The sequence below is a fragment of the Azolla caroliniana genome, unplaced genomic scaffold (genome assembly GCF_043228905.1).
Source record: "Azolla caroliniana isolate FFs.n. ecotype wild unplaced genomic scaffold, voAzoCaro1.0.p SCAF_15, whole genome shotgun sequence".
Taxonomy (NCBI): Eukaryota; Viridiplantae; Streptophyta; class Polypodiopsida; order Salviniales; family Salviniaceae; genus Azolla; species Azolla caroliniana.
This window is the reverse complement of record NW_028230450.1, coordinates 19,271,944-19,297,868: the sequence shown is the minus strand read 5'-3', so window position 1 is coordinate 19,297,868 and position 25,925 is coordinate 19,271,944. Positions and strand designations below refer to the sequence as shown.

The 25,925-nt window shown below is 39.4% G+C and overlaps 1 protein-coding gene across 2 annotated transcripts; it reads left to right on the top strand.

The window, feature by feature from the left end:
* Positions 1 to 1,991: 1,991 nt before the first annotated feature.
* On the top strand, positions 1,992 to 25,797 carry LOC147854965 (chitin elicitor receptor kinase 1-like). 2 transcript variants are annotated; one of them, XM_087330926.1, is made up of 13 exons: positions 1,992 to 2,640; positions 3,436 to 3,472; positions 3,573 to 3,589; positions 3,689 to 3,856; positions 3,973 to 4,163; positions 7,748 to 7,837; positions 7,920 to 8,013; positions 8,104 to 8,255; positions 8,403 to 8,500; positions 10,246 to 10,366; positions 10,456 to 10,554; positions 25,491 to 25,633; positions 25,700 to 25,797. In XM_087330926.1, exons 1-12 carry the CDS (start codon positions 2,109 to 2,111, stop codon positions 25,611 to 25,613), a joined length of 1,722 nt encoding a protein of 573 aa, XP_087187052.1. In that variant the 5' UTR covers positions 1,992 to 2,108; the 3' UTR covers positions 25,614 to 25,633; positions 25,700 to 25,797. The 2 variants fall into 2 exon arrangements, with proteins under 2 accessions (XP_087187052.1, XP_087187051.1); XM_087330925.1 differs by having other exon boundaries at positions 25,491 to 25,797.
* Positions 25,798 to 25,925: the final 128 nt, after the last annotated feature.

Sequence of the window (25,925 nt, the reverse complement as noted above, 5' to 3'; positions counted from 1 at the left end):
TTAATAAATCCATAATCAATAATGTACTAAAGCAACGAAAGTTTGTTTTATGATGTTCCCCATGAGCAAGAATTTGGGGAAATAATCATAAGTTGAGGACATTTTGGAGTCTTTTTTTTTTGGTAATATTAACAAGGTTAAATTGATGGTAGGCTACAAAATGCCAACAAAGTCTAATCCAAAAGTGTTTCAATGCTACTTCGAACATACCCATATCAAGATAAATATTGATCATAAATTTGGAGACCATTAAACCTAATCATCAATCTATATCATCATGAAAAAAAAATGAACATGATAAAAATTTGATCAGAGGTAGCGTGCTAAACCGAAGAGCTCTTAAACCCAATGAGAGAAAATATCCGTGGAGCGAAGTACGACGTCGACTACGATACAAAGTCATCGAGCAAAATAATGTGGCAACAAGGAAGCATGCCACAATCCAACTAAAACAAAGTTGAGAGGCCCCAGATGATGACGGAGTGAGCATTCATGTGACAAAATCAGGAAATCTTGAGGATCGATCGGCATGGATGGTGGGCATACACGAAGGTTCCACGAACACAAGAGTGTCTTGTGTATGGCGAGTAACAATTGGCAACGGTTCGGTTCGGTTTGAGAGTGTCAAAACCGAACCGTTAAATTTTTTTGAAACTTGAATCGAACCGAACCATTAAAAACAATTCAAACCTTTAAAACCGTGGTTTCGTGGTTCAATTTCGGTTTTGGTCAAAATTCAAATTTTTAATTTAAAAAATTTAAATTTTCAAAATTTTAAAGATTTTCCTAAAATGTGAGAATAAGGCTTGAAAATGAAAAGATTGTTAAAAAAACCCTCGTTAAACCGCGGTTTTTAAATTTAATTAATTAATTAAAAAAAAACCGTTAAACCATTTAAACCACGGTTTTTAACTATTGAAATCGAACCGAACCGTTAAGAAAAACTTGCATGAACTTGAACCGAACCAATTAAACAGTTAAGTTGTGGTTTCACAATTCGGTTCGATACAAACCAAACTGTTGGGCGACTGTTAATGGCGAGGCATTCCTAGTATGGGATTGGTACATCTCAGGGCAATCAAGATGTGATCGGGGGAGGGTGGTCGTGCTGCTGGGATCATCGATAACATACAAACAAGAGAGAGGGTCGATCTAGAAGAAGGGCCTATGCTTAACAATCGGCAACGGTTCGGTTTGAGAGGGTCCAAACCGTTAAATTTTTTTGAAACCTAAACCAAACCGAACCAAACCACGAAACCGTTAAACCATAAAACTGTAAAAACCGCGGTTTCGGTTTTCAACATAGGTCAAAATTTTAATTTTTTAAAATTTATAATAATATTTCATTTTTAAAATTTTAATTTTTTTTAAAAGATGTTCCTAAAAAAAATGTGAGAATAAGGTCTAAAAATGAAAAGATTGTTTAAAAACAAAATTTAATATTTAAAAAAATAAAATAAAAAACTGTTAAACCGCGGTTTCGGGCTATTAAAACCGAACCGAACTGTTTTGAAAAAACCTAAACCTAAACCGAACCGAACCGAACCGAACCGCTAAAAGTGTTAAGCCACGGTTTCGCGGTTCGGTTCGGTTCAAACCGAACCGTTGCCGATTGTTACCAAGTTGCGCTCTGCATTGTCAATCAAATTGTTTGTAGGCCATCATCCGAGGGAGCGAGGGGCTCGTCGGGTCCATGGCTTCATGGAATGAAGCCTTCAACTGGCCCCCCCCCCCGGAAGGACTCCCGCCCGCCCACATGCCACGTGGCCCTTCTTTTGACATGCCACGTGGCCATCCTCCGGGACATGCCACATGGCCTTTCTTTTGCCACGTGTCCCCCTCAGACATGCCACGTGTCAGTCCCCTTTGACTTGACCAGGAAAAGTCGTCTTCTGAGAAAAGACGGAAGCAGAGCAGAGCAGAGCAGAGAGAGAGAGATGAAGAAATTTGCTCTCCTCCCTGCCATAGCCATAGCCATGGCCTTCCTTCTCAACCACAATAACAAAAGCAGCACCATCAAATTCCTCCTCCTCTCCCTGCTCTGTTTCTCCTCTTCCTGCTTCTTCCCTTCGCCTTGTCGCGCATCTTGCACACAGGGTTGTGACTCCATGGCCTTCTACATCATGGGATCGAGTGACACTCTGTTCGACATCAACACTCGATTCAATTATGATTCCTGGTCCGCATTGCAGACCCTCAACAATATCAGCAATGTCGCAAACATCACTGTTGGCACACTCATCAAGATCCCATTCAAATGCAGTTGCGATCTCGGGACCTCGATCTTAGGTCACAATTTCTCATATTCTGTGCAGCAAAATGATGTCCTGGATACGATCGGGAAGAATCTCTATGGAAACCTCACCACTTCATCTTTGATACAATCAGCTAACCCTAATGTGAACTTCGATAACTTGCAAATAAATACCATTTTGTTAATCCCTATCAATTGTTCTTGTGGAGATCCTTCAGTTTCGGACAAGTATGGGCTTTTCGGTACTTACTCTGCTCAGCCCAGTGATAACCTGTCTTCGATGACGACCGAGTTCAACATCTCACAAGACTTGATCCAGAGATATAATCCCTCTGTGTCATTCAACCCTCTCCAGGCCTACTCCATTCTCTTCATACCATCCAAGAGTAAGTATTTTCCTTCTCCTTACTGATGATCTGTATGTGTACATTAGTATGCATGTGTCTCTGTATGTATGCACTTAAATAATGTATTTGTTATGTGTGTGTGTGTGTGTGTGTGTGTCTTGGACATGTATGTATGTGTTGGTCTACATACATACGTTTTTCTAACCCTAAACACATTGTAGAGAATCTCACATCATGGGTATACCAAAAGATTGTTTGTCTATTAATTGACTGAATATCTCACTTTTACCAAGATCTATAGTATGAGTCTACTTGTCACGCTTAAAGTGAATTCTAAATCATATAGACTCATAAAAACCAGACCCTCTTGCCCAGAGGAATAAAGTCAAAGATACCTTAGGGCAACCCCACCTGTGAGTATTGATTCAAACTGTAACCATTGAAGCTTCTGCAATCAGTCCAAAACAAAAAACAGAAAGGAAATCCACCTTGTGCCAAAGGAATGAAAGCAACAAATTGATGGTAATCTTAACAAATGATTACACACGCATTTAGGGTTTAGATATGCACATAAACAGGTTTCCTTTACAAAAGCTCTTGAATTCTTCCAAAATGTACAAGGTTTATGTATGAAACCCATGAAGTCAAGTTCAATGTATGTGTGTGTGTGTGCATTTACCTGTTTATGTATGTTTGCATGTGTATGACATAGGTAACTTATACCGAAGAAAATTTCCTGACCATGGGCTCAAGTCTGGATGGCTATGAACATGAGTTCTTCTTAATCAGTTATGTTTGTTTGGCGAGTGTGGTCCTAACAATTTTCTGTGGCAGATAGCACCGGTCAATATCCACCTTATTCGATATCAAGGTATCGCCTATTCTTCTCAATATACATAAACAAAACATACTTTTCTGATGAAATTTCATAATTAAGAGGCTCATGCTATACCTTCGCATTTCTCTTTCAGTGTAGATTCTCCAGCTGGTGAGAGCCTTTGTAATAGCTTTCTGAGAAAAAAAAGATACCAATAAGCATTCTTCTATATCAAGTTTTATGTATAGCATATCATATATTCCTCAACAGGAAATAAGTCGAAACCAAACATTATTCTTGGAGCTGCGATAGGAGGAGCTTGTTTTATTTTGTTTATTCTAGGACTTGGTATTTTTGCTTATCACCGAAATGCACGATCTAGCAAAAATGGTTATGATCAAGGCCAGGAAAGCAAACTAATGATCATCAAAAACCCTGGTGAGATGCTTGTGTATACTTAAATGTTTTCTTCCCAAAAGAGAATGTTTGCATTTTCATATGTTATATATATATATATATATATCCATGTTTTTTGTCTTGTTTCCTGTTCTCAGAATCCACCCAAAATACCAGCAGCTATGACTCATTTGATTTATCATCAAGCAAACTTGGAGATTTAACAGATGAGCGTTCGATGCACTTTTCCTATGATGACCTCGCTGTGGTTACTGATAACTTCAACGTTGCGAGGGAAATAGGAAGGGGTGGATATGCAACTGTTTACTATGGTGAAAGGAATGGACAGGTTTGTGGATTACTGAAGCAACTTATTTATATGGAAATGACCAAAACTCTGAAATACCATTGATGGATGTAGTTGAAACTGAATCTTTGGGGTAGACTTCTTGAAGTCGTACAATGCTAAGAGAGTGTCATGACCATAGAGTAGTGAAGGGTTGTAAGGTTGTATAGATTTTAAGGTCATATTGTGGAGTCTTGACATATGTGCAGTTGTACAATCATGAGAGGTTGCTTTGATAGTTTATGCGTTGTATGTCTATGATGTATAAAATATGAGTTCTCCCCCAGTTTATCTCAAGTATATCAACGCCAGCCATAGAGCATTTATTCATTCTTTTACCACGTTGTCAATCTTGGTCTATCCATCCATCTCTCTTTCAGAAGTGATATTATTTAATTGGATAATGAAAGAATGTGGATTGTGTCTACAACATCTCTTTGTTGGAAGATGGTCCACTATTAGGCAATCTTTTACACACGCTGCATGATGGATTTATCATCACACCTTCCTATAATGACACACATCTATCTCATGCAGTCCATAGTGTGATAGGGCAGCTTAGGACCTCTTCACATCAGTAAGAAAATGAGATTGGTAGATGTGTATGCAAATCTATGGAATAATGGATCTGTCAATTGTGCCATTAGGGAGTAGAATCAGAAGAACACTATGTTTGCCATCATGCTGTTTTTTATGAAATAAGAGTGTTGTACTACTGCGTTGTCAAACAAGGCTTGGGCTCACCACACAAGGTAATGGAATATGAAGACCAACGATCCTTGGGTTATCCTTGCTAGAACTTAAGACATATAGAGAGAATTTGTTGAAAGACAATAATACATACAACCACAATAGCTAATCAACAAAGAACTATCATAACTTTCTCAAGCTCCATCTCTCCTTCTCATGCTTCAAGGCCATCGAGAGCTACACAAGTGGAGTCTTGATTACAAGAGTCCAAAGCGGTTACAGTAGGTCTGGCAATAGCAATTTGTCATACATGTGGGCCACATCTATCTGGACCATGACCCCTTGAACTTCATCGTCAATAAATAATAAAGATCAGTACAGTCCAACACTGATGATTCTTCCCTTGCTTCAAAGACCCCTCCATCTTGGATCAATCCATGTTAGAAGGAAAAAGTTTCAGTGTCTAAGCTCAAATCTTAAGTGCCTATTAATGATATTCTTTGTTACGTTATATCTAGCTATATTGATTTTGGTTTGCTGTTCTCAATGATGAACCAACATTTTAAGATGTACTTTTAAGTCTCATAGGTGATTTTGGCCTCTTTAATAACATTAATATGTATTTCTTTCTTTCTCATTGCCATCTCGTTTTTGTTCATCTCTTAAACCAAATTTACTTGTTTGCTTATTCAACATTTTCTCCTCCATCCACCCAATCCTCAAACTGATCTTATCCTCTTGTCCAAACACTACCATATCATCCTATTTCCTCTGATCTGAACTAGTCATCCTCATCCCAACCCCTCCCCTCATCTGATCCACTCATCCTTATCCGTCAAGTGAATCGATCCTTGGTGGCTAGGGTCATAGAGAAGCACCTAGTCATGCTTGTAAATGTCAATCCTAGATAGACATAGGAATCCACTTCTTCAACTTGCCCTCCTAGTAGCAATGGGCCCGGTTCTGTTTCGGTGCCTTGAAACCAAACCAAACCAAACCAAACCCTTTATATAAAACAAAAACCAAACCAAACCGTTTATGAACATTCGAACATTTAAACCAAACCATTTAAAAAAAGGTAAACTAAACCATTTAAACCAAAACTGTTTAGGGAAAAGTTAAAACCAAACCGAACCATTTAATAAAAAATTTAAACCTAACCACATTTAAGCCAAGCTAATTAAAAAATTAATTAAATAAAAATATACAAAATTAAATAAGCATTTATGTTAAAATAAATAAATAAATAAATAAGATTAATTGAGCCATTAGATTAAATAAACAATTAAGTTAAGTGAATTAAACCAATGAAAAACATTAATTAAACCATTAAATTACATAAACATTTAATGGATAAAAAAAGATAGCCCAAAAACCTATAAACCTATAAACCCTAGTTTCAAAACCAAACTGAACTGAAACCGAACTGTTTATTATTAATTAAAACCAAACCAAACCATTTAATTATTTTGGATCTTATAAACCTTTAAACCATGGTTTAATGGTTCGGTTCGGTTTAAGCCGAAACCGGGCCCATTGCTACCTCCTAGTAGGATGAAGACAACTTGTTGGTGAATTGGCACGGATGTGTGGAAGATCAGGGCATGAGTCTTTCCTTGGTTTAGGGCAAGACCTTTTTCTTGTCAAAAACCATCTAAGGCATTGAGATAATTTTGTAACCTACATAAGATTCAGAGAGAAAGATTAGTTTATAAGCATAAAAAAGAATGTGGGCAGGTGTTTTTGTAGGAATAATTCGCTTGTTATTGTATCAAAGGCGTGGTGGAAATCTACAACGCATCCATACAGTTGTGTCTTTTTTGGTCTGCCAATCAGCGTAATGCAAGGCCGTGGTCGGTGGTAGAGAAGGCTCTCCTAAATCCTACTTGGCCTCGGGATTGTATCTGTTCAACCTCTGCTTTCCAAGGTTTAGAGTATGCTCTTTTGTTGCAGAAACCATCTATGGCATTGAGATGATGTTGTAATCCAGCATGAGATTCAGAGAGCAAGCTTATGTCATAAGTATAAAGAAGATTGGGGATGGTGTCTTTGTTGGAGATCCTCACTTAGTATGGTACCAAAGGCCTTGTTGAATTTCCAAAGCATCAATACAATCTTGTCTTTTGTGTCTTTGCTTGGTTCACCAAACAATGTAGTATAACGGCGTTGTAGGTGGTAGAGAAGGCTCTCCTGAATCCTTCTTGAGCTAGGGCCATATCGAAAGTATCAGGTTCCGCTTCAAGCATTACCCCATAATGTTTTGGTAGTGTATTCCTACTTAGATATACCCCAGCTTGAAGCGTGTCTCTTGATCTATGGAGAGTTACATTGTGTGCATGGTCCATGTGTGGGGAAGGCCCTCAATCAAGGCCGAATCGTACATCTCTGTGTGGATAGAGGCAAGCGTGCTTTCAGCATATAAGAGATGTTCAACTTGTAGTCCTGTGGTGGTCAGACGATTGTCCATGTTGAAGTTTCTAGGTGGCCTTTTCAATGTTGTATGAAGTGAAGAAGGTGGAGGTAGTAGGGAAAGACTTTGATGGTTGTGGAATTTGGGGTTGGAGAGGGACATGATAAGCCCTTTGAAGATAAGAATGCTATGATTGTGGATCGTCAAATGTAATTGTGGGTTGGGGTTATCTTATATGTTGTTAGGCCATGGCAGTGTGTTTATTCTTGAAGACGTGGTTAAATCCCATTATTGTACTTACAACTGTACTTTTTTGGAACATGACTCTTCTCATTTTATTCTGATCTATTTTTCGTCTAATCTCACTGTTTTATACTGAATATTAGATTGATAAGTAGCAATTTAAAGAACTTTATTTGTTACCCTTCCCAGGATATTCTGAAGCTATGTGAGTAAAGGTGCTCTACTAATTGGAACTTCTTTGCAGAAATTAGCAATAAAAAAGATGGATAAGGGAGACACAAAAGAATTTATGAATGAGCTCCGGATTCTTTCCACTGTACACCATGCAAACTTGGTAAGTAATTCACCATTGTTTTAGTAAATTGAAAAAAGCTCGTGCAAACTTAAATCATATTTCTCACTTTGTTTTCTAACAGGTTGGTCTAGTTGGATACTGTATGAAACCACCTTCTCTGTTTCTTGTATACGAGTATATAGAGAATGGAACATTAGCTGAACATCTACGATCTGGTAAGAAAGAATGTGCAAATATTGAATGCTTTTAGATTTATTCTATGATTGTGTTCACTTTGATCTAATGTTCCCTTGATTGGCTTTTAGGAACTGATCCAATGTCATGGGATATACGTGTCCAAATCGCACTTGATGCTGCAAGGGGTGTTGAATACATGCATGATTATACACGACCAACATACATTCATCGCGATTTAAAGCCAAACAATATCCTCCTCGACAAGAATTATCATGCTAAGGTTGATTGACTTTTCTAGCAAAGCTAATGGAAATACTCATGTCACAAATTGGATTTATCATGCATCCTTCAAAATATTGAGCACTAAATGCTAGAAATGACTAAGGAGCAATTGAATATTTACTCATATTCCTACATTTAATTACAGGTTGGAGACTTTGGTCTCACAAAGCTTATGCGTTCAGATGGTGATGGTATGACCAATACATTAGGGATTAAGGGGACATTTGGCTATATGCCGCCTGAGTGAGTGTTTTTCTTTCCTCTCTTGTCTCATTTTTTCTAGAGATGTCTATGAAGCATGAGTTAAACAATGTAACTTATATTGGATTCATGAACCATATTTGATGTTACATGAATCAACACCCTTAACTAGTTGGCATTTTCCAATGCCTCAATGCCCTTCACTATTTCACATATGTTCTGGTGCGTCAAACTTTAAAGCTAGAATATGGTACATGCGCATCCTATGTTAGCATATCTTGGAGATCTTAATTTCAGTTCAATGAAATTACTGGTTGACGCTCAGTTCTAATGGAAGTTACATGAAAATCTTTGTGGAATCGATCAGCACTTTAGTGAAACTGATAGAGAGTAATGTGGATTTGTTTTTTGGAAGGATACTACCTTATCATGTGAAAGATAGGAATAATCTTGTGTCAATCAGTCTGGATTGAAATAAATCTTGGTGCTTTGTTATTTTATACATAAGAGGCACATTCTCAAGGAACTATACATCATGATGTGAAGCCATAAAAAATAATGAGCTTCCATCAAATCAAAACTCTAGAAGTGTCACAGCCAACATCACTTTTATTGTTGCTTTGATTTGACAGATATACTTTCACTGTCCTTCATATGTAGGTAGCACTCTTTTATGGCTTCATCCTGTATTATTTTCCCATTTTCTTATATGGTGTTCGAGTCTAAGGTGCAAGCTTACAAGTGTTTCTGAAAAGGCAAAAGTAGCTTCGCTGGTGGAGTTTTTATTCATTCTTATTGTGGACTCATTGGTTAAGTTCTTGTTCATTTCTCCTACAAGATTAGTGTAGTAACCCCCCCTCTTAGTGGCAGTGTGTACTCATAAGTTGTGAGGGTGGTGTTCTGTGAGGTTTACCAATGGTGGTGGGTCATTTCGAGCCATTTTGACTCACTCGTATTTTACTCCCTTGATCATGGCTTGAGATTTGGGAAAAGAAAACTCTGATGTGATTGAAAAAAGAGCAGTCAAGTAGAACGATAACCGTAGGGTCAAATATGTCACAAGGAGCTCAATGCTCAAGATATTTAGCAATAAGCATTGCAATTGAGAGAACATTGTATCAGCGAAAGGAAGGGGAGTGGTGATATCAACTATGGTTGAATTTCTTTGGGAAAAACAAGTTCTCATGTGATTGAAGAATGAGCACTCAGGATTCACAAACTTTGCCCAGGCATTATGAATATGCATAATTAATGAGATTCCTCACTAATGAGGAATGAATCTCATATCAAAAGAACAAGAGCGAAGGTTAATGGAACATACAAGCAAATAGCTTCGAGCATGTAAATATAATTTTTCAGTTTGGTGCAACATATGTGGTGTTTTATGTTCCATTGAGGTATTCTGAAGCAAGCGCAACATATATCGTCATTTTTTTCCTCTGCTAGACCACTTTTGAGATGTCTTTCCTTGATACTTTGCTTTTCATAAGTTTTGAATTATTATTGGTTCATATGAAATTCTAGAAAGTCAATGTAAAGGGGATTCCCACATCTCAGGGATGCACATTTACTCTTGACCACCATCTCAATAGGAAGCAATCTAGTCTCAAAAATTGAGGTGTCTTGACTTGTAGAACTGGTAGGGTTTTTCTCAGGTACATTCAGTAATGGTATGACAAGCTCTAGTGTGACCAAAGTGTCAAAGTGGTATCTTCTCAATTAATGTAGGTCATATTTTAATTTTCTTCCAAAGTATTAATTTCATTTCACATTGATGTTTCTTGTAGGTTTGCGCAGTTTGGGCAGGTTTCTGTAAAACTAGACGTGTATGCATTTGGAGTTATTCTTTTTCAGATTATATCAGGAAAAGAAGCAATCCTTGGACCAAGCATGCCCCTTGTTTCTTTGGTAAAATATTTATCATATAAGCTGAAAAGGAAATGGTTCATTAAAATATTGTGATTAACACAAAGTTATATTTATTTATGTATATGCAGTTTGAAAATGTTTTAAATGAAACCGATGCAGCTGAGAAGTTCAAATCTTTAGTAGACCCAGCTTTGGACACTGACTACCCTGTTGAAGCTGTCTGGAAGGTATCGAAATAAATATCATGTTTCTAAAACTATCTTAAGCAATTAATAGATATTATTTAAATGTTTGCCATATATAAGGAGATTTTCTTTTCAAGTTTTTCTCTAGAGATTAGTTGATAACATGACAACCATACGGTTATCTAAAAAGATTGTCGTCACATAAAATGTAGTTTCATGAAGCAGGGTTTAAACTTGCAACTTTCTAGTGAGGTACCCATATTTTGTAAACAAGGCAAACAACTTTGCCTAGGTGAGCTATTCACATCTTGACATATGTAGCTGTTTCCAGAAGGTTCTGGAACACTCCAAAACCTAATACATTGTGACCAGTCGTTTGGAGTGGTATTATCCTGACCTTTGGTCTAGAAGTCAAGACCTATATATAGAGGCACCTCATTCTTGTTGAACCATTCTGGTTGAATCCTAGTCTAGGTTCATTATAGTTTGAACTGGAATTCCTTACTCAGTTTCAGCCTGCCTTTAACGAAGTCACGCTTTTTCCATATTTCTATTACTGCTGCAAGTTAGGAACTCATAACATCCTTGCTGTAACAAGTCCAACAACTTGCTGTCTTTATACTTTGTTGTATACTCGATACACGTTCCCAATCCTCTTTTAGTGTTGGAGAAAGTTGAAGACGTTGTGGCCAAGTAATGTGTGGTCCACTAGAGATTAACTGTTGCTTAAGATTGTATGGTTCCAATTTAAATCTTTATTCGCAAATGTTTCTTTTTAGGTCTATCCTCAAAATTAGTCTCTTTCGCCTTCTTCTTTTGTTGAGAGTTACTAGACTCTCCGTGCAACTCATTATTTTTATGTGATGCACTAGTTGTTTTAATGTGTGCAACATCACAATCTTCAACTATATCATACACAAAGTCAAGAAGATTTACCTTTAGAGAAATTGCTGGAATTTGCACTAAAGTATTTCCCCCTCCTACAACATGGTTGTTGAGCTGGTTAAAGTTTTGTTAGTGTTGTTTTGATTACTTTGAAGTTTATACATGCCTTGACCCCAATTGCCTTGTTGTCGTGAAGGACCTTGTGTAGATGTATGTCCCTCAACACCATATGTGTAGCACACGATCACTCTCCTTGCTTTTGGAGCATCTCGAGTTTGACTTCTATTAAAATTTGTTTGCATGTTTTGGATTTGTCGAGTAATCTCATCGAGACGTTGATTTACTTGCTCCGAGAAACCTCCTTCCACCTTAGGTTGAGTAACTTCTTGCATCATCGGACCATTAGGTTGATATGTTGTTAGAGTGGTCATAAAAACATTAGGTAATACTTTATCTCTATGCACAATTGATGATTGTTGAAGAATTGGAGATTTAAATATTGCAACTGTTGAATCCGATCTCTCTCTAGAACTTGGATTTGTCTATTGTAGGCTTGACAAGTTTGGACAAGCGCTTGGAAAGTTGTAGGATCCTTTAGATTCGCCTTCAATGCAAAGTGTGGACTTAATCCCGCTTTGAAGCAGTCCATCTTAAACCATTCCTCCGTTAATAAATTCCCTCTCATAATCGGTATACTCCATTGTTGATGACATTCATAAACGAAAGAGTTCCTCTTTCACTTCCATCACATTTCGGCATCGAATATATAAATTGTTTCACCAATAGTTGGTAATCCACTTGTTGGTTTGGTAGCGAGGAGTCATACCAATCCCTTGCTCTTCCATAGAAAGTGGCCACCAATAGAGGAATTTTCTCGATATCTGTCATCTTCCCTATTGATATTGCATGATGGTCAAAAGCAGCTAAAAAAGCTCCCGCATCTTGTATGCCATCACCTGCAAAAGCAAACTGAAAAGCCATATTGGCTAAAAACAGGACCTTCCAATGATATAGACAAAATCTGCCCTCCCTGGAGCGCCAAAATGATGAAGAGAGATAGAAAAATGATAGAGAAGAGATGAGGAGGAGACAGGAATGTTATATTATACCATCAGGAGAACAATACAATCTTCTTAGACTCCAACTAAAAACTCAACTACATAGACTTTTTTTTCTTTCTATGACTCTAAACCAAAAAATAGACTTCCCCTCTTCCCTCCTTCTACCAAGACTCTTCTCACTTCTTGTGGACCTTCTATTCTCCCTCCCTCCCCCCTTTTGGCTAAGAATACCCTCCTATTTATAGGTTTCTGGTTGTGTTATTCTTGCTTTTAAAAAAAATATACCCAAGTCTATGTGAGGCATTTTTTTTATATCACTATTTCTCCTTTGTAATCCCAAATTTGTCATACAAGATATTTTTGGAAAGCTCTCGTCAGTTGTTTTATGAATCTTTTCTTTTGAAATTTGGATATCGAATGAAGAAGTTATGAGCTATGGTTATTTGATACACTTGTCACTCCAACTCTTCTCTATGGAGTAGAAACATGGGGACCGAGTCTTAACAAGGCAAATCATTCGAAAGATTTAGAGAGACCTTTAGTGTCAATGATTGCTCGCATGATAAGGAGCAAAGCATTGGTGCCCCACAATATAATCCGGGCAAAGGTGGGAGCAGCACCTATAATAACCGAGGCATTGTTTTGATCAGTGACATTTATCCAACGTCTTTGGGAGCTCCCCAAACGAAGGTACCTAAGGTTGGCACTTATGTCATCAAGACAACTGGTTAAAAATGGAGACACTCATTGTTGGTATGTTGAAATGCAGCAATGGTTCGAGTCACATGGCATGAGTATAACTGCACTACCCCCGTTCCAATATAGCTTGGGCTGTCCCCATCTAAATATGACCAAAGTGGAAAAGAACAGAGTGATCCAAATTGATATTATTAACGTGGAAAACAAGATAACATGGATAAGCCCCAAAATACCACTTGGTACAAAGATGGCCCACTATAAGACACACTTCTTACATACATCGGAGGATGGATTCGTCATCAGGCCACCTTATATGGACATACATCTATCCTATGTGTTGCGTAGTGTGATAGGGCAGCTAAGAACTTCATCACATTAGCTACAGATTGACTTAGGCAGATATACACGACTACCTCTAGAAGAGAGAATTTGCCAATTGTGTCATCAAGGAGTGAAATTTGAGGAACACTATGTTTGTCATTTTAGTGTCTTTTATGAAATCAGAGGGAGATACCATTGCCTCTTTAAACAAGGCTTTGGCCCACTATGCAAGGTAATGGAATATGAGGACCAACGATGCCTAGGACTTTTCTTGCTAGAGCTCAAGAGACATCGGGAAAAGTTGTTGAAGAATACAGCCACACAAGCTCATCCACAAAGAACAATCACAACTTTCTTTAGTCCCATCACTCCTACTAATGCGACAAGTCCATCACGGGATACACAAATGGGCTCTAGACCAGGACATAACAAAGGGGTTACAATTGATCGGGCAATAGCAATTTTTCGTGCACGTAGGCCCCGGCCCCATGGACCACGACCTCAACACCCTTGTCATCGACAGATAAAAGCCATTATCTCCCGCCATCATAGGTGCTTCCCTCGCTTCGAAGACATTTCCATTTTGGATCGACTTATGCTAGAGATCTTTTGAAGACAAAAGCTACAATATACCTAACTTGAGAATCTCACATGTGCCAAAAACCAGATTCCCTCGTTTCTTTTCTTTTCATCTTATTTACTTTTATATTTACTGTGTACTATTTATTTATTTTGATTTGTTCTCAAAGACGAGACAACACTTAAGATGTAATCTGTTATTTGGTCTTATAGGCCATTTTGGCCTCTTAAAAGACGTTAATATATCTTTCTTCTTTCTTTCTTTCTACCTAAATCTTAATATCCACGCCTTGCTTTTTTCTGCATTTTTTACTTTTGAAAAACGCCTCTAACTTTATATCCCTTCAAGTTCCGTCCTCCTTTAATACTTAATCCTTTCATATCGCACTTTATTCTTAGACATCTTAGCATCCAACATATTTGCCACAGTCTTTTCTTATGAACAAAAATTGACTTCACAGGTTTATTTGACATTCTTAGTCAACTATGGGAGTCCTTATCCTTCTTCGTAATCAAGTAGGATGGTTCTCTACACCTCATTGTGGATTATTGGGGCCAAATAAGATCATTGTGTACCCAATATTCTCTTCATTTAATTGGGAATTGCTTGAACGGTTTCAAGGCACATTATAGTTCACTAAGATTGATCTTCGTGATGCTATGTTTGTTCATGATTGTGGCACATTTCTTTCCTTGCTACACCTAGTTCAGTGAAGCTACAAGTGATCTTCTGTCTTCAGAAGTAGGCCAACTTATAGCTTCTCAATACCATTGTCAGTGACCTTGGTCCTCAGTTTGTTGCCGGTTTCTGGAAGTCTTCTGCGACTCTTACATGGGTGGGGACTGTTGTGAGAAAAGCTGTTAATAGCACCAGCGGAATAGTTGTTAGAACGAAATAGACAAAACCAAGCTGTGAGAAGGCTGTTAGACGGCAGTAGCAAAAAATGGTTGCAAATAGTAGAGACACAGCTAAAAAGTAGAGCTTGTTTGCAAGTAGCAGCAAAAAATAAAGTCTTTACAAACGAGGCTGGTATAGCCTATTTACACAAAATTGGGAAGCGTGAGTGAAATGATTGTTTGGTAGTGAAGTGATTGTCGTACTACCAAACAGGTACAATAATCTAGGAATAAGAGGGAATATCTTGGAAAAGTTGAAGAGAGAGAAGGCATTTAAAGCGTTGTAGATTCTAGAGAGAGGTATTTAAAGAGTTGCAAATTCTAGAGAAAGAAAGAAAGAAAGAAAGAAAGAAAGAAAGAAAGAAATATTAACGTCTTCTAAGGCCAAATTTGGCCCATGAGACAATTGGTTTATAACAAAATGAGTATTTATCCAGTCATCATAACTAAAATAAAATAAAGTAAACATAGAACTTAAGCTAAAAGAGTTCTAGTAGTGTACAATACGTGGTATACTCGATAAAGGAAGTGACTTTACACTAATCCTAATTTTATTTCCACCCAAGCCTCTCGAAAAGAAGTGGGGGGTCAAAGGGTTTTGATGTGGGTGTGACCCGTGGTTCCAATGTAGAGAGTGCCCTAGCCATGGCTTCTAGGCGGTGTAGCTCACATTCCCTTATTTTCATTATTGCTTCCACACCATGTCAAGTTGCTTTGAAACCCGGCACCCGAGGATGTCTGGTTCTTCTTTGGTTTTTTGCCTCGTCAAGGGAAAGGCCGAGTGGTGCAAGTGTGTCGACATTTGTTGGCTCCCCTTGTTCCTGAAAAACATCATTTGTTACATGTTGGTGAACATTAGCAACATTATTGTCAACATTTTGTAACTTATTCTCTCTGTGTTGTTTTAGCTCTAGAATGTATTTGCCTAATTTTTTTATATCTAGAGTATCTAATAGTTTGGGAGGGTGGGAGAGGAACCAAGTATGTCTTGGTATTTTGCCCTTATCTCGGCGTAGATTGGGCACTTGCATGTAAAGTGATACTCATCCTCTATCTCTATGTGACATAACCTACATATCCTTCCCTCCCTAGGGACTCAATTAGTACGGCCATTCTCAATCTCAAGTTGGTGAGATGATATTCTAAGTTGTCCAATGGCAACCCTTAGTGCATGTGGTAAGAATACATCTAGATATTTTGGCCGCGTGATAAAACCTAACTCAAAGAAGTGCATGAAGTGTTCCTTATAGTACAACATTTTAGATAGGAGTGGCTCTCGTGGGGTGATCCATTTATATCGAGTGTAAATTTGCCATATGTCTTGGCGTATTACTTTATTGCGGTCCTCATGAGAGATTAAAGTGTTATCAATCGTGTGGTTTGTACCTAAGGGGAGGTAGGTTATTAATGTCTAGACCATTCACAAGAAGCCAACTCACCATCATGCCATACCATGAGCTAGTATAGCCGGACTCATACAATGATCGAGAGGCCTTAAAGGCTTGATGAGATATTCTATCATGTGGTTGGCTATGTATCCTATGAAGAAAGACTACAAGTTGGAAAAGTGCCCTACTAACATTGGGGGTAACGTGAACTCAGCCCTAATAATGTCATGTGGTACTGTCGATTTGCTTCGGAGTTGGCGTGATAACATCATCACCAATGGTCTCTCTAATTGCGTCCACATGAAAGATGGTAATCCTGGAGCCCAAACCGTTGATGCATACATGAGGGAGGGGGTCACTAATGAGTCAAAGAGCCACCCTTTAGTCCATGGCTCTTGAAAGTATGCTTGGTGGCATTGTCTCTCTAGGAGTGAGAGGGATGCATGTCCTCTCGTAAGTCTATCCTTCGCTGCCTGTGTCATCGAAAATTTACCTGAGCGAGCACTAAAAGTGACTCCGAGATAGATGTATGATCCAACCACCTCAACTGGGCTATGGGAGATAGTTAGGTGACACTTAGCTCTAACTTGGGCCGATGTGTGGAAGATAAGGACTTTAGTTTTCCCTAGATTCACTACCAATCCTCGTTGTGCACAAAAGGTGCCTTTGTAGGTCGTGTTCGGATTCAGAGAGCAAAACTATGTCATCCGCATAGAGAAAGATACGACGAACCTGGGTATCCCCAAGGACTACTCTGTTGCCTCCCTTACGAGCAATAAAATCTGTGATCTCATCAATGTAGATCCCAAAAAGTGTCGGTGATAGGGGGCAACCTTGTTTTACACCAATAGTGCTAGTGAAACAATTGGATAGGCCACCTGGGCATCAGACACACCCGGACACTTGTTCATATAGTGCGTAGATGGCCTAGACCATGTCATCTGGTATCCTCAAGCTTTTAAGCCTATCAAACAACCGCTCTCTAGGGACTGTGTCAAAGGCCTTGCGTAAGTCCACAAAACAACAATATAATTTCTTCTTGCGAGCCTTAGTTTGGTCAATTAAGCATCTAAGTGTGAAGATATGATCAATGGTGGAGAAGGCTCGTCTAAAGCCAGCTTGTTCAGGTCCACGGAGATTTAGGGTCTCCATATAATCGCTAAGCTCTACTTCCATTACTGCACCATATAATTTAGCAAGGGTATGACCTATCATAATGGTCCTATATGTATTTGGGTCCATGGGATCCCCCCCTTTATGTATGGGGGCCACTGTGTTCATAGTCCACTGTGGTGGAAAACCCTCCGCAAGGGCACGATTGAAGATTAGAGTTAGCAAGGGAGCTAGGCACTCTCTCGCATATATAATGTGTTTTGCTCGCAATCCTATGTGGTCCATGGACTTCCTATGTTGTAATTTCCTTATGACCTTCGCGACCCTAGAGGTTGTGAAAAGTGTCCCCGGTGGTTGGTTTGGGATTTGGTAAAGTCTCTCTGTATATGTGTGCCAGGTTTCGGGATCTTCGATGGGTGTTTGTGGTCTTGGCTCCCGTAGTCTCTTCCATGCCGTGGCGCAATAGCTACTCATGAGCATATGGTAGAGTTCCCAATATTGGGATGCCTCCCACGCCCGTCTCTTACGACGTGTCATCTTGTGCATTTCTTTACGAGCTTGTATTGAGGTAATACTACCATTGAGTTGTGATACTGTAAGTTGTCTATGTAAGTCCCTACAATCCTCATCATACCATTTATTTTATGGCATAGATCCTGATCTGCCTTGATTTGAGTGTTTTGTATATGGGAAACTACTAGTTGTTGCAGATTGAAGGATGTGTGTGAGTTTCGTACTAAGGCTTTCTAAAGGTAGGGAGGGATCAAGGGAGGAGAGATGGGCCTGAACATGTTGAGAGTATATGTCAAAGAGCTCATGTGTGAAATGTATTGTGGTGTGATGACGTGGTTGACTAGAGTTGGTGACCTTAGAGATATCACATTTGAGCTCGAAGTATAAGAAACTATGGTCTACGCCAATAGGGCATGGGGCCACCCGGAAGGAGTTAATCATGTGGGTAGCTTCAAGGCGTCCTATTAGATAATCAACTGTGCTTTCCCCTCCTCCATGTGGGAAACACGTGAGCTCTTCCGAGCCCGGCCACTTGGCTAAACCATTATATATGACCATCCGGTGCCGACTGGCAAGTTCGAGCAGATGATGGCCAAAGCTCGTGGCGTCCGCACCTTGATCCTTTGATCTACATGTGGTGCCTATGTCTAAAGGATCGACATTTACCATTTCTAGGTTTCTATTCATCTGAAATATTGTGCATTGTCGGGATTGGGTTCTCGCATTGAAGTCTCCTACAAGGAATACTTCTCCTTGGGAAGAATATCGGATTATGTCATCCGATAGAGGTTCGTATGGGGAAGGTCCATGTGGCATTCCTTCATCGACTAATCTCGCCGAGCCAGCAATATTATAACGGGATCCTTTTGGGGGAAAAGTAACAAATGGTGAGAAATACTGCCTGGTCCTTGCTTGTGGAGACTTTCACCCACATAAAACGAGCTTTTGGGTCTGTCCTCAGTATTTCTATCCTATTATGTAGCTCTCTACGAAACAATATCGCGACACCTCCAGATCCCATGGTAGTGTGTCGACGTGAGGTTTGTCTAAAAGCGGACTCCCAACGGAATCCTTCGACCCGTGGGAGTCCTCTATTTGGGCTTTGGTGTGTTTCTACCAAGAAAAGTATATTTGATACCTTTAATATCTCCTCTAGGTGGCCGGGGTGTGTCCAGAGTGCACCGTTACAATTCCATAAGGTCATCCTAAGTGCATTTTCTGTCACATGGGCCACACAGTGTCAATTAGTAGTGCGATCATTTATGATCACTCGCCCGTCTCGGTAAAAGGCATGATGCCCTTCTTTACGAGCTTGCATAACTCGTGGCATACAACTCTTGCGATGCTCAATTTGCATCTTAGTGAGGTCTTCATCGAGATAGATAGGGTCCCCACCCAATCCTCGAAGAATTGGTCTCTTCTTAAAGAAGGTGATTCTAGAGTCTAAGTCTTTAAATTGAAGGACTAAGGCTCTCTTCCTAGTTGTGTCACGTCCGGCCCTCCATGCTTTGGTGATAGGTAGGGCCTCTGTGTACCCTAACATTTTCCCAAGTGTTTGTGCATCCTCATCTGGGGATGCACCTTCCTTGAGCCCAGTGACACCTACATTTAAGCGTCGAGCCTGACGCATTTTCTCTTCTTCAAGGGTGGTATTACCAATATTTTCATCTTTTATTTCTTTTTTAATGTTTCTTTTAACCACGTCTACCCATCTAACTCTATGTTATTTTTAACTTTCTCTTTAACTTTTTTAATCTCGTCCTTTATATCCTCTATGGAGGATATTTCACCGTCCTCTCGAGATACCTCGATGTCATTAAGTTGTTTTTTAAGGTTGGTGTTTTTCTATTTCGGCCTTGAGGGCGTCTTTTTCCTCTCTATATTTTTTCTTGTGGGTTTCGGCGTCTTTCACCCATCTTTCACCCATTTTTTCATATAAAAGAAAGATAATAAAGATAATGTAAAAGAGAGATAATGTAAAGATGCAAGAGAGATAATGTAAAAGAAAGATAATAAAGATGCAAGAGAGATAATGTAAAAGAAAGATAATAAAGATGCAAGAGAGTGCAGGTCTGGAGCTGCCACCCTCTAACACCTCCTCTCAGCTCTAGAATAACAGTCCAACATTGAGTCAACCGAGGAGTTGATCAATGGCTTGCCTTGGAAGTGGCTTTGTAAACAAATCAGCTACATTTTCTTGAGTAGGACAATATGCCAAATTGATGACTTGGGATTTCACTAATTCACGAACAAAATGGTAGTGCACTTCAATATGTTTAGTTCTCCCATGAAATGCTGAGCTATGTGCCAAGGCACAGGCACTTTGGCTGTCAGTGAAAACTGCAATTGGAGAGTCTTGCAAAACACCAATGTGCCAAAACAATTGCATTAACTGTAGCAACTCATAGCAAGTATCCAAGTAGGCTCGATATTCAGCTTCCGTTGATGAAGTAGAAACTAAGTTTTGCTTCTTTGATTTCCAAGAAATCAAGCCTGAACCTAACATAAAACGATAGCCAGATGTGGACCTTCTAGAATCAATATCACCTGCCCAATCAGCATCTGAGTAGCCAACAAGCTCAATGTCGCCTCTAAAAGACAAACCATAGTTGAGGTTGTTGGCCAAATACCGAAGAACTCGAATAGCTGCTTGCCAATGACTTTGTCTTGGAGCACTTGAAAATTGGCTGAGAATACTCACGCTATAGGACAAATTAGTCCTGGTGTAAGTTACGTGAAGAAGGGACCCAATTAACCTTCTATATTTCGTGATATCTTCAAATATGGGAGAATTGTCTTTACGAGATAGCTTTGAGTTTGGATCCATTGGACAGGAGAGTGGCCTGCAATTTGACATGCTATAGGTCTCAAAGAGTTGCCTGAGATACCTATGTTGGCTGAGGAAGATACCACCATGTGATTGATAGACCTCCATACCTATGAAATAATGGAGATGTCCTAGATCAGTCATTTCGAAGGTTGTTTTGATGTTTTGAGGTCAGCGCGGAGCTCCTCAATTTTAAAAGCAAGGGACTCTGTAATTAGAAGGTCATCAACATATAATATGATCAAGCATAGCAAATTATCTTGGGAAAAAACATAGAGATTGATGTCAACATAACAGTTCTGAAACCCAAGAGAGAAAGAAGGTATCAATTTTGTCATGCCAAGCTTTGGAAGCTTACTTTAAGCCATACAAGGCTTTGTGTAACCTGTAAACCATGTTGTTTTGCTCTTAAATCTCAAAACTTGGAGGCTGTTTAACATAAACCTCCTCTTTCAAGTCACCATTAAGGAAGGCTGACTTCACATCCATTTGAAAGATGGGCCATTTGTTGTGAGCAGCAAGTGCAAGCGCACATCAAATAGAGGTGTACCTTGCTGTTGGAGCAAAAGTTTCCCATAATCCACTCCATCGACTTGTGAGTAGCCTTTTGCAACTAAAAGTGCCTTGTGCTTATCCAAAGTACTATCAGCATGGTACTTGGTCTTGGAAATCCATTTCAGTCCAATGACTTGTCGACGTTGAGGCCATGGGACCAGCTCCCATGTATGATTCCACTCAATAGTATCAAGTTCAACTTCCATTGTTGCTTTCCACTTTGGAAGAACAAGGGCCTCTTTTGCTGTTGTGGGTTCTTGTGATTGCACAACATTGCCCAGTAAGGCAAAGTTACATGAATAAAGAGGCTGTTGTGACCTATGTGTTCATTTCATGTTGGTCGAAGAACCAGATGTATACTCATGAAGTTCAGCATTGGAGAGATGAGAATCACAGTGGAAGCAAGTGTATAGAGGGAGGGGAAACGAGTTGAGGGAGATTCTTGGCGAAGTTAGAGTTTGAGTAGGAGGAGATGGGGGGCTTGAAGGTGAGACATCTTCGTCTAGAATAGGAGATTCTGGAGGAGTTGGGATTTCAACCGTGAACTCAGGTGAAATCCTAAAGTCATCCGGCTTAGACTCCACAAAATGAACATCCCTAGAGATGACTAGGGACTTTGATTCTAAATCCCATAACCTGTAGGCTTTAGATTGTTTGGTTTTGGACTCAAAATTAGTCATTTTATGGTCTGAAATGTGAACATATGCATCACAACCAAACACTTTAAAATGAGATACTGAGGGTTTTACACCTGTAAATGCTTCTACAGGGGTCATTGCAGCAACTGCTTTTGTTGGGCAACAATTGATGATGTAGACTGTTGTGTTGACAACTTCACCCCAAAATGAGAGAGGAAGATCAGATTGAGATAGCATTGTACGAGCCATCTCGTGGACTGTCCGGTTCTTCCTTTCCGCAACTCCATTTTGTTGAGGAGTATTGGGTGTCGAAAATTGGCAAGCAATGCCTCGTCGAGAGCAGAAATGGGAGATAAACTCTCCATCATTGTCGGACCTGATCTTTCGAACTTTCTTTGGTGTCTCGTTCTCAACAAGAGGTACCCATTCTTGAAATTTGGTGAAGGCTTGAGATTTCTCTACAAGAAAATAAACCCAAATCTTGCGGGAGAAATCATCAATTATAAGCATGAAGTAGCGTACACCACCAAGAGTAGTGGCTTTCATGGGACCACAAAGATCCATATGCACTAACTCCAAGATAGATGTTGCACGGTGAGTGGCTTCATGAGGGAAAGGCTCTCGATGTTGCCTGCCATGAAGACAAGCAACACATGGGTATTGGGAGTTTTGAAAATAGGCGGACCCTCAACTAGCTGTGAGGAGAAGAGCTTTTGTAGAGAATCGTAGTTGAGGTGACCGAACCTAGCATGCCACAACGTGGGATCTTCTTGTGTCACCAAGGCATGAGAGCCTTGAAGAAGATGAAGAAGATGAGATTTGGAATTTTCCAAGGGGCTATGGGAACTTTTTAGGCGATATAAACCCCCTTCTTGTGTGCCACTAGCTACAATTTGTAGGTTGTTGGTGTCAATGACTTCCAAAACTGAGCTATCAAAGTAGACTTCATAACCTTACTTGGTGATTCGGTAGACCGAAAGTAGGTTGGCAGATATGCAAGGCACATGTAGCACATCTTGAAGAATGGCAGGTTCGTCATTTGAAGAAGTGTTAAGAAACACATTACCCACACATGAAGCCTCAATGCTTGAGGCATCTCCTATGGAGATTTGGGAGGAGCTAGGCTTCACATCATGCAAAATGGATTTGTCATAAGTTATATGTGCAGTGGCACCATTGTCTACTAACACCACTCATCAATGGTTGAGGTAGTTGTTCCAGCCAAATGTGAAGAATGTTCCTCAATGCCAAGGAAAACTGTTTCTTTGGCTGAGTGGACTGAGTTTGATTTTGGTGTAGGTTGACTTTCGGTAGAAGAAGATTTCTTGGCATTGTCCCTTTTCTTTTTCTGACAGTCGGGCTGAATGTGACCTTTGTAGCCACAATAATGATAGGTGAGCTCCTTGTAGGCTGGGTTGTTTGGTGGTCTTGGATTGGGTTTGTTGTAGGAGTTGCCATTTTGCTTCCACTTGCCTTTACTTTTCGCATGTAGAAGTGTCTCATTGGATGTTTGAGCACTTTTCTTCCTTGTTACCCTGTCTTGTAGCATGCCATGAATCTTGTTGCCCTGTCCATGATGTTGGGAGTGTCATGAATCTTGAGATTTGCTAGTTGGTTCTCAATAGCTATCATTTGAGCATGATTAGCTCGATGATACCACTTTTTGATGGCTGCCCATAGTTCATTGGCTGTCTCTTCATCTGTATCTTGAAATTCACGAGCGATGCTCGGTTTAATATTAAACATGAGGAAAGCATGAGCACGAGAATCCTTATCTATCCAAGCTTCAATCTTAGCGTTAGATGAGCCAACAACTGATTTGGTAGAAGAGGGTGAAGTTACCAGTGGTTTCTTGTCACTACCATTGACTACATTCCATAGACGATGGTACTGTAGCAAGGTCTTTATTTACGGTTCCCAATCCAAGTAATTGTTCCCATTCAAGATGTACTCTTTGGGGAGTTGGGGAATGGTTGATGAAACAATGGTGGCATGTGAGGCCATGGATATCCTCTTGAGTTACAATTGGACAATTTGCAGCAGCTATAAGTAGATGCTCAAGGTCTTTCTACTCCCTAGATGCTAAGCAAGGCTCAGATGAGGGGAAAAGAAAAAAGAACCTCCTCTATAGGTTGGGAGGGTGGCTGCTAAGAGAACCTCCTCTATAGAGTTGGGAGGGAGGGATAAAAGAAGATAGGTTTGTGTGCTCTTTGGCAAAAAAAAAATTCAGGCTGAGGATATGGAGACCTCACTGCTCTGATACCATATGAGAAAAGTTGTTAGTAGTAGCAGTGGAACAGCTGTTAGAACAAAATAGACACAATGAAGCTGTGAGAAGTTTGTTAGAAAAGCAATAGCAAAAAAGGGTTGCAAATAGTAGAGACACAACCAAAGAGTAGAGCTTGTTTGCAAGTAACAGCAAAAAATAAAGTCTTTACAAAAGAGGCTGGTATAGCCTATTTACACAAAATTGGGGAACGTGAGTGAAATGGTTGTTTGGTAGTGAAGTGACTGTTGTACTACCAAATAGGTACAATAATCTAGGAATAAGAGGGAATATCTTGGAAAAGTTGAAAAGAGAGAAGGCATTTAAAGAGTTGCAAATTCTAGAGAGAGAAGAATCTAGGAAGAGAGATAATGTAAAAGAAAGATAATAAAGATGCAAGAGAGTGCAGGTCTGGAGCTGCCACTCTCCAACATTGTTTGTTATCTTTTGGACATCACCCAGGAATCAATGGGCAAGTAGAGTGCTTTATTCGATTCTTGAGTGGTATTTGTGATGCATCTTCAATTATCCGCAAAATATCTAGGTTGATTGGCTACCGTTGGCAAAATTTGCTTACAATTTAATTAAGTTCGTGCTTCTAGGCCAAAAACCATTTCTCCTTGACACCATACATGGGAGCCTTCAAAGAACGTTACTGATGCTCCTGATAAAGTTGCAAACTTTTATCACAACCATCTCCAAAAGCATTGCCTGCGTACTCTAGGTCCGCGCTTGACATCATGTCAACATTGTCATCGGCGAATGGCATGATGATCATACATGTATTGTTATATTTGTCTGTAGACAGATGGTCGTCACACGGAGACAGCACAGGTAGTTGCACAAAACTTCCTAATTGCAAGACACACAACACCTTTGCCATTGCCAAGTGAGATACGTCTTGAGACATTTACTTACATCTTCATGTATGTAGTTGTTTCCAGAAGGTTCTAGGACATTCCAAAATCTACGTACAGATGTGCCACTTTGTGTGATCTCATTCTTTGGAGTGGTGTGATTCCAATAGTCAATCTAGAAAGTATATAAAAACGCATGTAATGCTTGTCAACCATTCAGGGTCAATGCCTGTTTTGAGTTTTATAGTTCATGATAGATAGTGTTTGATTTCAATGCTATGAGGTTATTGGTAAGGTGTAAATAGCATTGTAGTTTAAATTTGCTCAAATCATATTTTCTTGTATCCCTTCTTCTTTTGTAATAATCTTGTGACAATAGGTGGCTCAACTGGCAAAAAGATGCACGGATGCCAACCCCGATATGAGACCACAAATGAGAGATATTGTCATGGAGCTTATCATGTTATCGCATGGTACATATGATACATCATCTCACAATTGACATGGAGATACGAGACAACACTGATGTGCATGAGTTCTTAGCCTAGGTTCAAATTCTTTATGTGCAATATATATTTGTATTTTAACTCATTATGTGCATGAGTTCTTAACCTAGGTTCAAATTCTTTATGTGTAATGTATATTTGTATTTTAACTCATGTGAAGTGATGTATTTACAAATACAATGTAAAGGGAATAATGTGGAATGTAAAAGAGAGGTCCAGGCATATTGTGGATTTTGGCTCTGCTTTATTGGTACAATGATCAATTAGATGTAAGTGAATCTATGTAAGATAGGAATCATTGTGCAAGA

Bases quoted from the DNA above. Each gene is read 5' to 3' on its own strand.
- LOC147854965 (XM_087330926.1), top strand. From the start codon at position 2,109: ATGGCCTTCTACATCATGGGATCGAGTGACACTCTGTTCGACATCAAC. The intron at 4,164-7,747 runs GTTTGTGGATTA...ACTTCTTTGCAG, and splicing joins ATGGTGAAAGGAATGGACAG to AAATTAGCAATAAAAAAGAT. The intron at 10,367-10,455 runs GTAAAATATTTA...ATGTATATGCAG, and splicing joins GCATGCCCCTTGTTTCTTTG to TTTGAAAATGTTTTAAATGA.